This window comes from Cheilinus undulatus, linkage group 21 (assembly GCF_018320785.1).
Source record: "Cheilinus undulatus linkage group 21, ASM1832078v1, whole genome shotgun sequence".
NCBI lineage: Eukaryota > Metazoa > Chordata > Actinopteri > Labriformes > Labridae > Cheilinus > Cheilinus undulatus.
Genome location: NC_054885.1, coordinates 36,203,397 through 36,214,663, shown reverse-complemented (window position 1 = coordinate 36,214,663; position 11,267 = coordinate 36,203,397). Strand labels below are relative to the sequence as shown.

General features: G+C 38.9%; 1 protein-coding gene across 3 annotated transcripts; it reads left to right on the top strand.

The window, feature by feature from the left end:
* The first annotated feature begins 126 nt into the window (after nt 1-126).
* LOC121503885 (BUB3-interacting and GLEBS motif-containing protein ZNF207-like) lies at nt 127-10,341 on the top strand. 3 transcript variants are annotated; one of them, XR_005991403.1, is made up of 13 exons: nt 127-182; nt 521-647; nt 733-871; nt 955-1,137; nt 2,674-2,749; nt 2,838-2,908; nt 3,140-3,294; nt 3,480-3,572; nt 4,272-4,487; nt 4,656-4,794; nt 6,835-7,022; nt 7,268-7,348; nt 9,148-10,341. XR_005991403.1 is itself a non-coding variant. In XM_041778470.1 (12 exons), the coding sequence occupies exons 1-11, from the start codon at nt 142-144 to the stop codon at nt 6,996-6,998; spliced, it is 1,404 nt and encodes a 467-aa protein (XP_041634404.1). In that variant the 5' UTR covers nt 127-141; the 3' UTR covers nt 6,999-7,022; nt 7,268-10,341. The 3 variants fall into 3 exon arrangements, 2 of the variants coding, with proteins under 2 accessions (XP_041634404.1, XP_041634405.1); XM_041778470.1 differs by having other exon boundaries at nt 7,268-10,341; XM_041778471.1 differs by lacking the exon at nt 3,480-3,572 and having other exon boundaries at nt 6,835-10,341.
* Nucleotides 10,342-11,267: the final 926 nt, after the last annotated feature.

Sequence of the window (11,267 nt, the reverse complement as noted above, 5' to 3'; positions counted from 1 at the left end):
TTTTCAACGGCTGCTTCATCTACGCAGGCGCATTCAAGTATAAACCATCACTTTACACGGTGACCCGTTATACTACAACACCGGTTGGTACGTTAGCTGGTATTTTCTAGGATAAGCGGAGAGTAAACAGAGAGTATAAACATGGGAAGGAAGAAGAAAAAGCAAATGAAGCCATGGTGTTGGTATCCTTTTTATATCTAAAATTATTACATAAATAATACATTTGCCTTGTGTGTGTGCTAATAGCGTCTCTTATTTACTGAGTTACGGTTTCAGTGCACTAATCTGTGTAACGGTCATCGGCTAACTAAAGGTAGCAACAGTAGCGGTATTTAAACTCGTTAAAGGCGTTGTTTATGAACCTGTCCAGCTCCGAATAAAATAGCATTAAGTGTATGTTTCGATATCCTGTTATGATTCATAGATAAAGTGTGTTTAGATAAGTATTCCCAATGCACAGCACTTAAAATGTGTAAATAACGTAAAGCAATATAATGATCATCCCTAACAGTAATCTCAGGTACTGTAACAGAGACTTTGACGATGAAAAGATTCTCATTCAGCATCAGAAGGCCAAACATTTCAAGTGTCACATCTGCCATAAAAAGCTGTACACTGGCCCTGGGCTTGCAATCCACTGTATGCAGGTGAGCAAACAATGAAGCAAATAATCATAAAATCCAACAGAATTTCTTGTTTTTATATTTGAGTAACCTCATTAATATATAATAGGTTCATAAGGAAACTATCGATGGAGTTCCTAATGCAATACCTGGACGCACAGATATAGAGCTGGAAATATACGGCATGGAGGGGATTCCAGAAAAGGACATGGAGGAGAGAAGACGAGTCTTGGAACAGAAGACCCAAGGTATTATCACATAAATACATTTCTAGTTCAGTCCCATTATTCTTTTAGATTCTGGGGGCTCATTATGCATTTCATACTTTCAGACACTCAAAAGAAAAAACAGAATCAGGATGACTCTGATGAGTGTGATGAGGACGATGAGCCAGGTCCCTCCTTCCAGCAACCCACTGCTGTTACGCCACAAGCGGGCTTCATACCTCCGATGACCCAGCCTGGCATGCTTCCTGTCTCAGGTGCACCAGGAATACCACCAGGCAGCTACTCAGGTGGGAAACACTTCTATGAAACAAAGTTTTGTGTTATTATCTCATACATCACAATTCAAAATTGCCATTATTGGAGGGGGAGGTTGCACTTCCCTAATGAGAATTTGTAGTAGAGTGCTAGTCTAGGTTCCCAAAATGTTCAAAAACTAGAGAAAGGTAGCCTGTTTCCAAGTTCAGGAGGACAAACACTAGCATACATCGGTAGAAAAAGGTGCTTCAGTGCAAAATATGTATTAAAGGTGGCATATCTCAAATTCTAAGTCAAGGCAGGCAGAACACTTTACTAGTTTCTTTGGCTGACAACACAATGAACACATTTTGTGGGACAAAGAGGACATAGGACATGTAGGGCTCTAAGGGTTCATTATGGGTCCCGATACTATTAGAAACAAAATGCGTTTTACGGCCAACCTAAAAGTGAAAAAAAAAGAGAGACTCCATTCATGTATGATCAAAAAGCCTAAATTTGGGGGGAGGGAATTGAAAGTTTTGTCATTATAAAGTCTTATATTTACAAGAATGCAAACTCAGAATCTCAAAGTTGAAAAAGTTTAAGAAAAACTTGAAAATTTCCAAGTTAAAAAATTCTAAAGTTAAAATGTAAAACCTTGGAATACTAACTACAATAAGGGCTAATTTTGGATCATTTTGAACCTGGACCATTGAATTTCTGTTCATCTTCACTGGTAGATGCTTTCTTATTCAGAACAACTATAAAGGATTGGGCGTTCCAATCCCAGATTACCTTCCTGAAGAGAGACAAGGGATTTGTTCAGTCTACAGTCAGGGGCTCTCTCTCATTAGACCATCGCCTCACCCATGTCAGCTCTCTTCTGGTCTATCTGCAGCTATTACGAGAAGTGTAGTTATCACCAGGCGACGCACAGAGGTCTCAGGGATGTATGATACAAGCCAGTTAGACCTTATTGGGGAGTCTGCTGAGAGGCTCCTTGAACAGCAGAGAAGTGCTTCTTATATACCTTTTCACAGCTCTGATCTCCCGAGTCTCAGAAAGTTAAAATGAGTTCAGTCTGTCCTTGAACTTTTTGACCCAAGTACAAACCCATCAGAGGCCCTCATGGTTAACGCTTCTGAAAAAGTAAATGAACAGGATGCACCTTTAAGACATCTGCACAGAGGCTTTCAGTGGCATACACAGAGTTATGTATGAAAAAGTTTGTGGTTAAGAATTATGGACAAACCTTCCATAAGGAATGAGAGACAGATCGATAAAAATAATTAAACACTCCTTAATTTCACTTCATCTTTCAATATTCCTGCATTCTTGGATCATGAGTGTCCCATAACTTTTGAATATATTTGTCAGTAGATGTAGCAAATATAGGGTCACTCTGATTTAGCTTAGTTGGAAGAGCAGGTGCCCCATTTTAGAAGCTACAGGCCTCACTACACCGGTCACTGGTTCAACTCCAGATCCCAGGAATAAACTTATAGAAATAGTAGTGAATATGTCAGCCTAATCATGGACAACTAATCAATGCTTTAAACACTTAAAAATGAATCTCTTTGTTTTAGGAATTCCCCCGATGATGCCAGGTGTGCCACCCATGATTCCAGGGATGCCCCCCGTACTGCCAGGAATGCCTCCAGGGTAAAACTTTGGCTTTTGAAACAAGACTGTTAATGTAAGCAATTCTTTCCTTGTATTTTAAGCCTTGCTTTTTTCTTTGTGTATCCAGGATAATACCAATGGGTGGGATCATGCCTCCAGGTCCAGGGATACCTCCAATGATACCAGGTGTACCACCAGGTAAAAGCTAACAGTATCAGCTCCTTCATGTTAATTGATTATACAAATTATGTTCTCTTAAATTTATAGATGAGTTAATGTATAAAATAAATATGCTCTTTACAATTTCAGTGTTTGATTTGGCTTCAAAGATGCTAGAGATTGTGTTTACAAATATCAGTAAAAAGAATCCTGATTGTGATTTTTTTTTTTTTGCCAAAATTGATGAGCCCTATGTTTTGCTGTTATCAGGCATGCCTCCTCCTGTGGCTCACCGTCCAGGTATCACACACATGGCTCAGGTTGCTGCTGCTTCAAACGTGCTGACTCGACCTACAGTTTCTGCTATTTCTGCTCCCTCAGCACAGCCTGATGTCACAAAGCCTCTTTTCCCCATAGCTGGACAGGTAAACTCTTCATGTACCACTTTTAATCCACCCCAGAGCAATTAAGGTCTAAAAATGTCCCTTCTCTTTTGAAGAAGACATTTAAGTAGCTTTATGTAGAAATGTAGAAAAACTTAACCCAGAAACTGCTGTAACTTGAGAAATAAATTGTTTTTTCCTGTTCTGACTCCTTTCCTGTGCTGCAGACGCGAAGTCTTGTTGCAAGTTCATCTGCAGACTCATCATGTGCAGACTCTCAGTCTTCCCCCCCTAAAGCTCTGTTCTCTATCACATCACAAGTATGCAGCTGTCTGCCTGCTCTCCTGCTGCTTTACTTTTAGCATGCACATAACTGTGCAGAGTTTGGCTGTGGTGTACGTTTGGGGATTAATTCTGCTTTATTTGCTGAAGCTTATCAAGCAGGAGATGATAAAATAACAGACAAAATATTTAAAAAGATTTGCTTCTTTGCAACAAGCAATTGTATTTTTTTCGTGTCTTACAAATCTGCAAAAGTGAAAATCTCTGGGAAGCAAATCGGCATATTCTCCTTAACAAAATAAAAACAAAGGAGAGCCGTGCAGATTTGTAAAGTTCGCTTTTAATTTCTGAGCTGCTTTAAGACAATCTAACACAGCATGCTCTTTTGTTTTTACCCAGGCTTGCTGAAAAAGTTTTTTTTCTTGACCATGTTACATAATCTTAGAGCAAAATCAAAAACTCCTTCAAAGACTGCAGCGGAAATACAGACTGAATCACCTTGTGTGTAATAATTAAAGCATGAATTACTGTGGCAGGATGACATTTTAAGTTAAGATTCTTCTGCAGCATCACTACAAGGACAATCCTTTTATTAGGCATGGCATGTGATTTTTGCAAATATCGAGGTAGTCATAATTTAAAGTTTCATGCTTCTTTAATCAGTCTTAAAACCATGTTGAAAAATTTGCATATCTACCAGCAGAGTCTCTAATGTGTCTCCCTGTCGTCCTCCTCAGAGCCAGCTGTCCCCTCACCCTCCCCACTCTACATCCTCCGACCCCTCAAAGCCCACGTTCCCAGCATACACTCAGGCCACCATAGCCGTGTCCAGCCCCAATGCTGGCAGCAGTACACTCTCCAAACCTCCCTCCACTGTGACCAGTAAGCCTGCCACCCTCACCACCTCCAGTGCAACCAGTAAGTTGATCCACCCTGATGAAGATATCTCACTGGTAAGTAGTCCAGCTGCAACACTTTCTTTTTAATTTTTACAGTAAGTTCCATCCTAAGGGCAATTACCAATAATAGAAAAGATAAGAGATGCATTCACTGTCTGGTGTTTTTCTTGTATGTGAACTTTACCACTGATTTATTTTTCTGTTTGCTTTTTTGTGTTGTAGGAAGAGTTGAGAGCTCAGCTGCCAAGGTACCAGCGCAGTATTCCTCGCCAAGGCCAGACAGCCACTGGCCCCCACACAGTCGGTCCAGTTGGAGGCATGATGGCTTCTCAGCAGTCTGGCATGAGACAACCTTTACCTGGTACTTAACCACCTGCCTGTAGTTAACAAATATATCTTTGAGGTCTGTCAGGTGAGGCTGCAAGCTGTTTATGGATGTTAAAGTGTGCCACAAGATAGGAATCTGTTTTGAAGCAGTATTATCATAAAAATACTTACAATCATTTTTTTAAAATATTAGTACAAATAGCATAAGTAGTCCAAGTATTCTTAATAGTATTAGGGATGCACTTTATTATCAGCAAAATGTGCTTAAATTGTTAATTATCAAAATCAGCATGTATGAAAATGTGTGCTGATATTTACAGTGGATATATCAGCTGTACATAGTAGCTGATACTGACTGTAAATATGGGTCATTGGAAGTGTTTTTCTTTGTTAATCTCTAAACTTAAAAAATGCATTTAAAGGACTGAAGTTTGAGCTCTGACCTGCATCAGTGTAGCCTAAAAAGACAAATTAATTTGTACATCAGCATATTTTATGTTGGCAAAAATAATTTAAAAAAATCTCTTACTGATTATGATTTTGACTGGTCCGTGATCAAACTATGCTCTGAGCTGGATGCTAATACCAGCATGTTTACAGCAAACATTCTTGTATGCTGGCGCTAGCCAAGCATCATGCTGAGGGCTTAAGAAATTTTAAGTAATACCCCATATGAATACAGTGTAAAGATATCAATTGCTACTCCCTTTAGGTTTGTTTTTCTCAGCTCTGTGTTCACAGCCCATGGACTAAAGACTTGCATTCTCATGGATTTTTAGTTTTTTTTTTTTTTCTTTTTTTTTTTTTTTGAGAACAAAGAAATCATCTGCAAAAATCAGTCTCATGACGTGATTATTATATTTTCTAATACCTGAAATCAAAATTTGGGAAGGTTATGGCTGGATTGTTGATATCTGAAATGTAAGTTTCCTCTGATTTTATCTCACAGTTGGAAAGGGACAGGATCAAGTGAAGAAACCTATATAAAACATGTCTGAACCTTTAAGTCGGGGTGTCAAACTCAATCACAGAAGGGGCCGGATTCTGAATTAAGGTCTAACCTGAGGGCCTAACAGGGTCCACATTAAACCAAACTGTCAACCTTATTTTTGCCAGTAATACATTATAGGGGGAAAATAGGGGAAAAAGAAAGTCACAATCCTGTTTTTAAGGCCAAAATATGACTTAAAATTTAAAATTGTGAACCTAAAAGGTCAAAATATGAGCTATAAAGTCAAAATTATAAATTGACAAAGTAAAAAAATGAGATAAAAAAAATTCAAAATAATAAAGTGAAAAGGCCTAAATGTTGACTAAAAGTCCAAATAATAAATGTAAAAGGTAAAAATATAATTTCCCACATTTCTTTTTATCTAATTATTTTTACTCTTTATATTTTTTACATTTTTATGACTTAAGGATATTTGATATCACCAAGGTTAAGTTTACATTTTTATACTGAAGGAAATCTGCAGAACTCATGTTTTAGGGCTAGTTATAATAAGAATATGGTATTATCTTGCGGGCTGGGCATAACTGTACCATGGGCCAGATTTGGCCCCCGGGCCTTGAGTTTGACACCCTTGCTTTCAGTGACATGTGAAAGTAAACGATGAGCTGAGAATAACAGACCTAGAGGGAGTAGGAAGGAATTTCTCCACTTATATTCACATTGGGTGTTTTTGATTTTTCCTAAATATCTCAAGCCTTTAACAGATGCATGGCGGGTGCCAGCATGTAAACATTGTTGCTGTAAGAGCTCAGAGCAATAGTGCACTGAATGCTGCTCTAGTATCAGTTTCCAGTTTGTTTAGAAAGTTTTTGTAACTTTTGGAACAAATATCAACAACTGAAATCAGCCAAATTCTTCTTACTGTGTGAGTTTGCAGAGGTTTAATATCTTCGATTACGGTATATACAGCCCAAACCTTTACACGGCCACCTTGCAATGATAAATCTTTGTTAATCTAGTGCTCAGAAGTCATTACCATAGGAACATGAACGCACCAACAAGCACAGCCTCAGAGCTGCTCTGAATGACTTTGTGACTAATAAAACAGACGTGTCTCCACAGGCCAGTACGGTGCTCCACCCCAGGGAATGCCGGGCTTCATACCAGGAGGGATGCCTCCATACGGACAGGCTCCTCCTGTTGGTCCCTCAGGGTACCAGGGAGCCCCTCCACGGCCACCCATGGGTGTGAGGCCCCCCGTCATGTCTCCTGGAGGACGCTTCTAAAGCCCACCTTCCTCTCTTCAATAGGTTTGGACACTAAACACTTTACTAATGTCCTCAGCTGCTCGTAGACAAACCAGTCTTGGTGTTGTAGAACCAAAATGACTGTTTGCTACTGAGCTGCGAGGAAGAGACACTGAGTAAACAAGAAACAAAAGAGCTATAAAAGCATCACAGAGCGCATGGGAAATATTTAAACTGTACCTAACATAGACATTGTACTGTTTTCAAACCATCTCTGTTCTGTGGCTTCTTTCTCATGTTTCATTCAGGTGTGTAGAAGTGTAGTAGGTTTGGTTCGTAGTGTTGTGAAGGCGCTGGAGTTACATGGGCAGTACCCACCGTTTATCAAGGCAAGTTTTCTGTGAATATTTCTCTGTTCTTTGTTAAACAGTGAGGCCTTCACAGCACACTGTGCTGTTGGACTTTACGTCCCCAACGTTGTTTGGTGAGGGCTTCATTTCTCTGTTAATGCACTCCTTTCTTTTATGTTTACAGTAAAAATGAGAACCTAGAAAGAGTAACTAAACCCTCAGACCACTTCAGCTTCAAACCTATTCACATGGATATTAGTCGATAAATTTAAGCCCACATCTAATCATTGGAGTACAAAGTATTTAAATCACAGTTTTACAGTGTCATGTAGAGGATGCTTTTGTCCAAAGGGACATAAATCTGATAGCAAGTGCAACATAAGCAAAGATCTAGACAAGAAGAAACAACAGCAGAGCTTTAAGCCTGATCGGACATAAATTCTGTATATTGTGTTGGAAATATGAACAATTACTGCCCTCTTCAATTTGGCTGACATTACATTAGTCTTTCAACTGATCTGGAGGCAGGAAACACATGTGTTTCAAGCTTTTGTTACCACAGAGCTCAACAGTGACCACCCACTTTCTTAAGTAAATTTACTTGTTCAAATCAGCCACGATATTTACTTCATACTGCTTATTTCATTTGGGGGTGAAGGCACCACATTTTGTTTGATTTGATGTGTGAGCTTATGTTCCCCTTCCAAGAACTGATATAAAATTTTACACCCGTGATTTCATAAAATCACATTAGAGCCTGTTAGAAAAGATAGCAGTATCAAAAAGCTTAGATGTTAATTTTCAAAAACCCGAAAATCACAGAACTGAGTTTTTACAGACTCAAGTTTCGATCTCTAAACCTACTTTAAAAAGGTTGATTTCATGGATTTGTGTCTCCTAATGGAGCATGTATGGATGGCTGATAATCAGATCCGCAAATCAGTATAGTCTGTAGTGGGGGATGGTCAGTAGAGGGCGCCACATCAATGCCTCCCCACTCTCCTTACAGGAAAATGAGAATTCACTTGGATGAATAAAATTTCTGGCTCAGGGCGCAAAGATCACCGATCAGCCTTTCATTGGCTCTAATTATAACTTGCACATATAAATTTGCTCCTCTTTTAATGCAGGAGATAGGCGCGCCGTGATCACAGATATTGCCAGCAGGTGGCAGCAGAGAGACACGTCCCATGAGTGGAGATTCAAAACGCAAGTCATGCATGATGCAGATAAATCAGAGCACAGGACTGGACTTCATTTAAGAGATACACACCCATAGGTATGATAACATGTGGTGTTGTTAAGTTTGTAAAGTAAACTGTGCTTTTTCAGTTAGCCTGTGAATGTTTCATGAAGCAGCCACCAGTGACAGGCTGTCCGATGCTGCAGCTGATGGTAGAATGTGGTTGCAGTGTGTTTTTCTCTCCCGCCTACCACCACCAGCACACTTTAAAGCCATTTTTAAACTCACAGGGTTGACACATCTCAGCTGAAGCTCTGAGGTTTAGCTACTCTTCAAGTAGTTGAAGCTCTAAGTGAAATGGTAAATGTATTGTTGTAAATCTGTATTGTAATAAAATGTGATAAAAATTTAAGACTCTTCTTTGTGGGAAAACAGACGTCAGAAGCAGGTTAGTACTCCAGTGATGAACTACATGCTGATTGTTTTTGTTGTCCTGAAGATGAATATTTATCAAATGTGCATCTCTGCTGTTCATGTTTATTGATGCTGTGTACTCAGCACAGGTAGACTAACCTGTGACTCAGTGATTTTATTAGACAGCTGATGGCTCGCTGATGGCTGGAGTGCTAAAACTCAGATCTCTCTCTCCCTGTAGCGATGCCCTGGTGACTGGCTGAGGCCGTGTCTCAGTGTAGCCCTGTTCAGCCTGAGGCAAGTCTCACCGTTTTCTGTCTCTCAATCATTACCAGGGGCCCTCACAGCGAGCACGCTGTTGGATCTACGCGTCCCCAAACTTGCAGCAAGTTTGGTGAAGGCCCTTGTTTGTGTTGTTGCGTTTAGGCTCCATGTCTTTGGCATGTAAGCTCATGTAGAGTTCATTCTTTCTCCTCAAGAACTGGTGTGCAATCAAACCTGTCTGCTCTGTTCTTGAGCGACGAGAGCGTCAAGAAGCTCTGCTTCATTTGATACCTTCATACCTGAGGTATAGAGCTATCAAATGAAACTGTGCTCCTTTAGTTTATATATTTACCTGTCTAAAAGAGCAAACATTGCTGGAGCGTCAAATTAAAATCGTTTGTCTGAGTCAAACATAAAGACAACACTTTAACAGCTTTTTATTCTGTAATGTTTGTTTGCAGGTTTGTGAAAAACAGATTCCTTCTCATGTTTGTAAAATGGCTTTATGACTGTTTGTTTTATCAGCTGTCCTCATTGATCTTTTGAGTTTAACTTCATCTTACATGGAGAATCTCTGCCTGAACAGGTTAGTTACAGCTGTAAGTACCACTGCATTCATGTTTATCTCTCTCCTGTGTTTGGTTTTCATAAATGACAACAGTATTTACACTTCTAAGGGATTTCACCACAACAGCAGCCAATATTTCACCATAATCTTAAATCATTACAATAGATCATATGAGCAGCATCTTAGCAGCTTTGGTTGCTAAAATCTTAAATATTTACTCTTGGCTCATTGCACAAGTCGAGTAAATACAGGCAGAGTCTTCACTGGTAAGTACTGGCTCATAGCTTCTGTTCAAATGCTTATCTGATTTATTTTTTCCTTCTGTTCTGCAAATTTTTGGCTAAAATGCTCAGAAAATGCCTATAAATCTGCTGATCAACACACTTTTCCTCCTACTCCTGACTTTTTTGTGATTTGTCTGAAAACAATGTGGCACTGGACCAGAGTTAAAGGTTTGGAAGAGGTTATTTTCTGTTTTTAAGTTAAGACAAACCTTCACCATAATCCTAATAATCTGTTCCTTAAAACAAGATTATATTTGAGAAATCTGCACCACAGTCTGAATGTTTGTTTGTCCTTGAATAAACCTTTTTCTTAAACTCTGGCATGTTTGTACTGTTGTTTTTTTAATCATAAAATGTTGGAAATGTTGAACCATGCTCCTTGATATAATAATATCACTATCGTATAAGCATGTCAGCAGTATTTTCACACAGATTCTGACTGTTGATCATGCCAGTACTCAAAGGCATTAAAGATGCTTTTGGCCTTTTTTTGTTTGGGTAAAATTTATACTTCATGTCCCTGATCTCTCGTGATCTCTTAACCTCCTGAGACCAGAGCTTTAGTTTTGAAAGCATTCTTAGTTTCTCCCACTCATTGGGATCAGAAGAACCTGGTGAGTTTTAAAGCTCAGCTTTGTCTTTGGACAGGAATTGGTTTTGACTAAAATCATGTCCACAAATCTCCTGAAGATCCTGTTTCTGCAGAAAATACAGCTCTGGATCAGTTTAAGAGCTGATGTTTTGGCTTCATCGGCCTGTGAGTTGTCTGAACCTTCAGTCAGTCAGAGATGTGTCGGTAATCCAGACAGGGATGGGGGAGTCATTTTGATGACTGACCATGAGGACTTGTGGCCAAGCATTTATAACATTTCAATTACAAGTTCTGAATTTCTCCTTTGCAAAATCTACACAAATTTATGGGAAATTACCTTAAATTTCAGTGAAAATTCCTAAACATATTTTAAAGTATCCCATAAAAAATCTCAAAATTTCTTCAAATATTCCCCAAATGTTCCACTGAATTTTATCAGAATGCTTAAACGTTTCAATAAAAAAATCCCCCCAAAAATCCATGCAAGGTTCTTGGAAATTTTCAAGTAAATCCCCTAAAAGTTCTCATCATACTCCCAAAATATTGCAATTAAATTTCTTTAATTTTCTTAAATTTTCCTGAAATTTCCATTAAAATTTTTGAAATTTTTTAGAGACACCAACTCCAAATTCTGAAAAATTTACTAACAACTT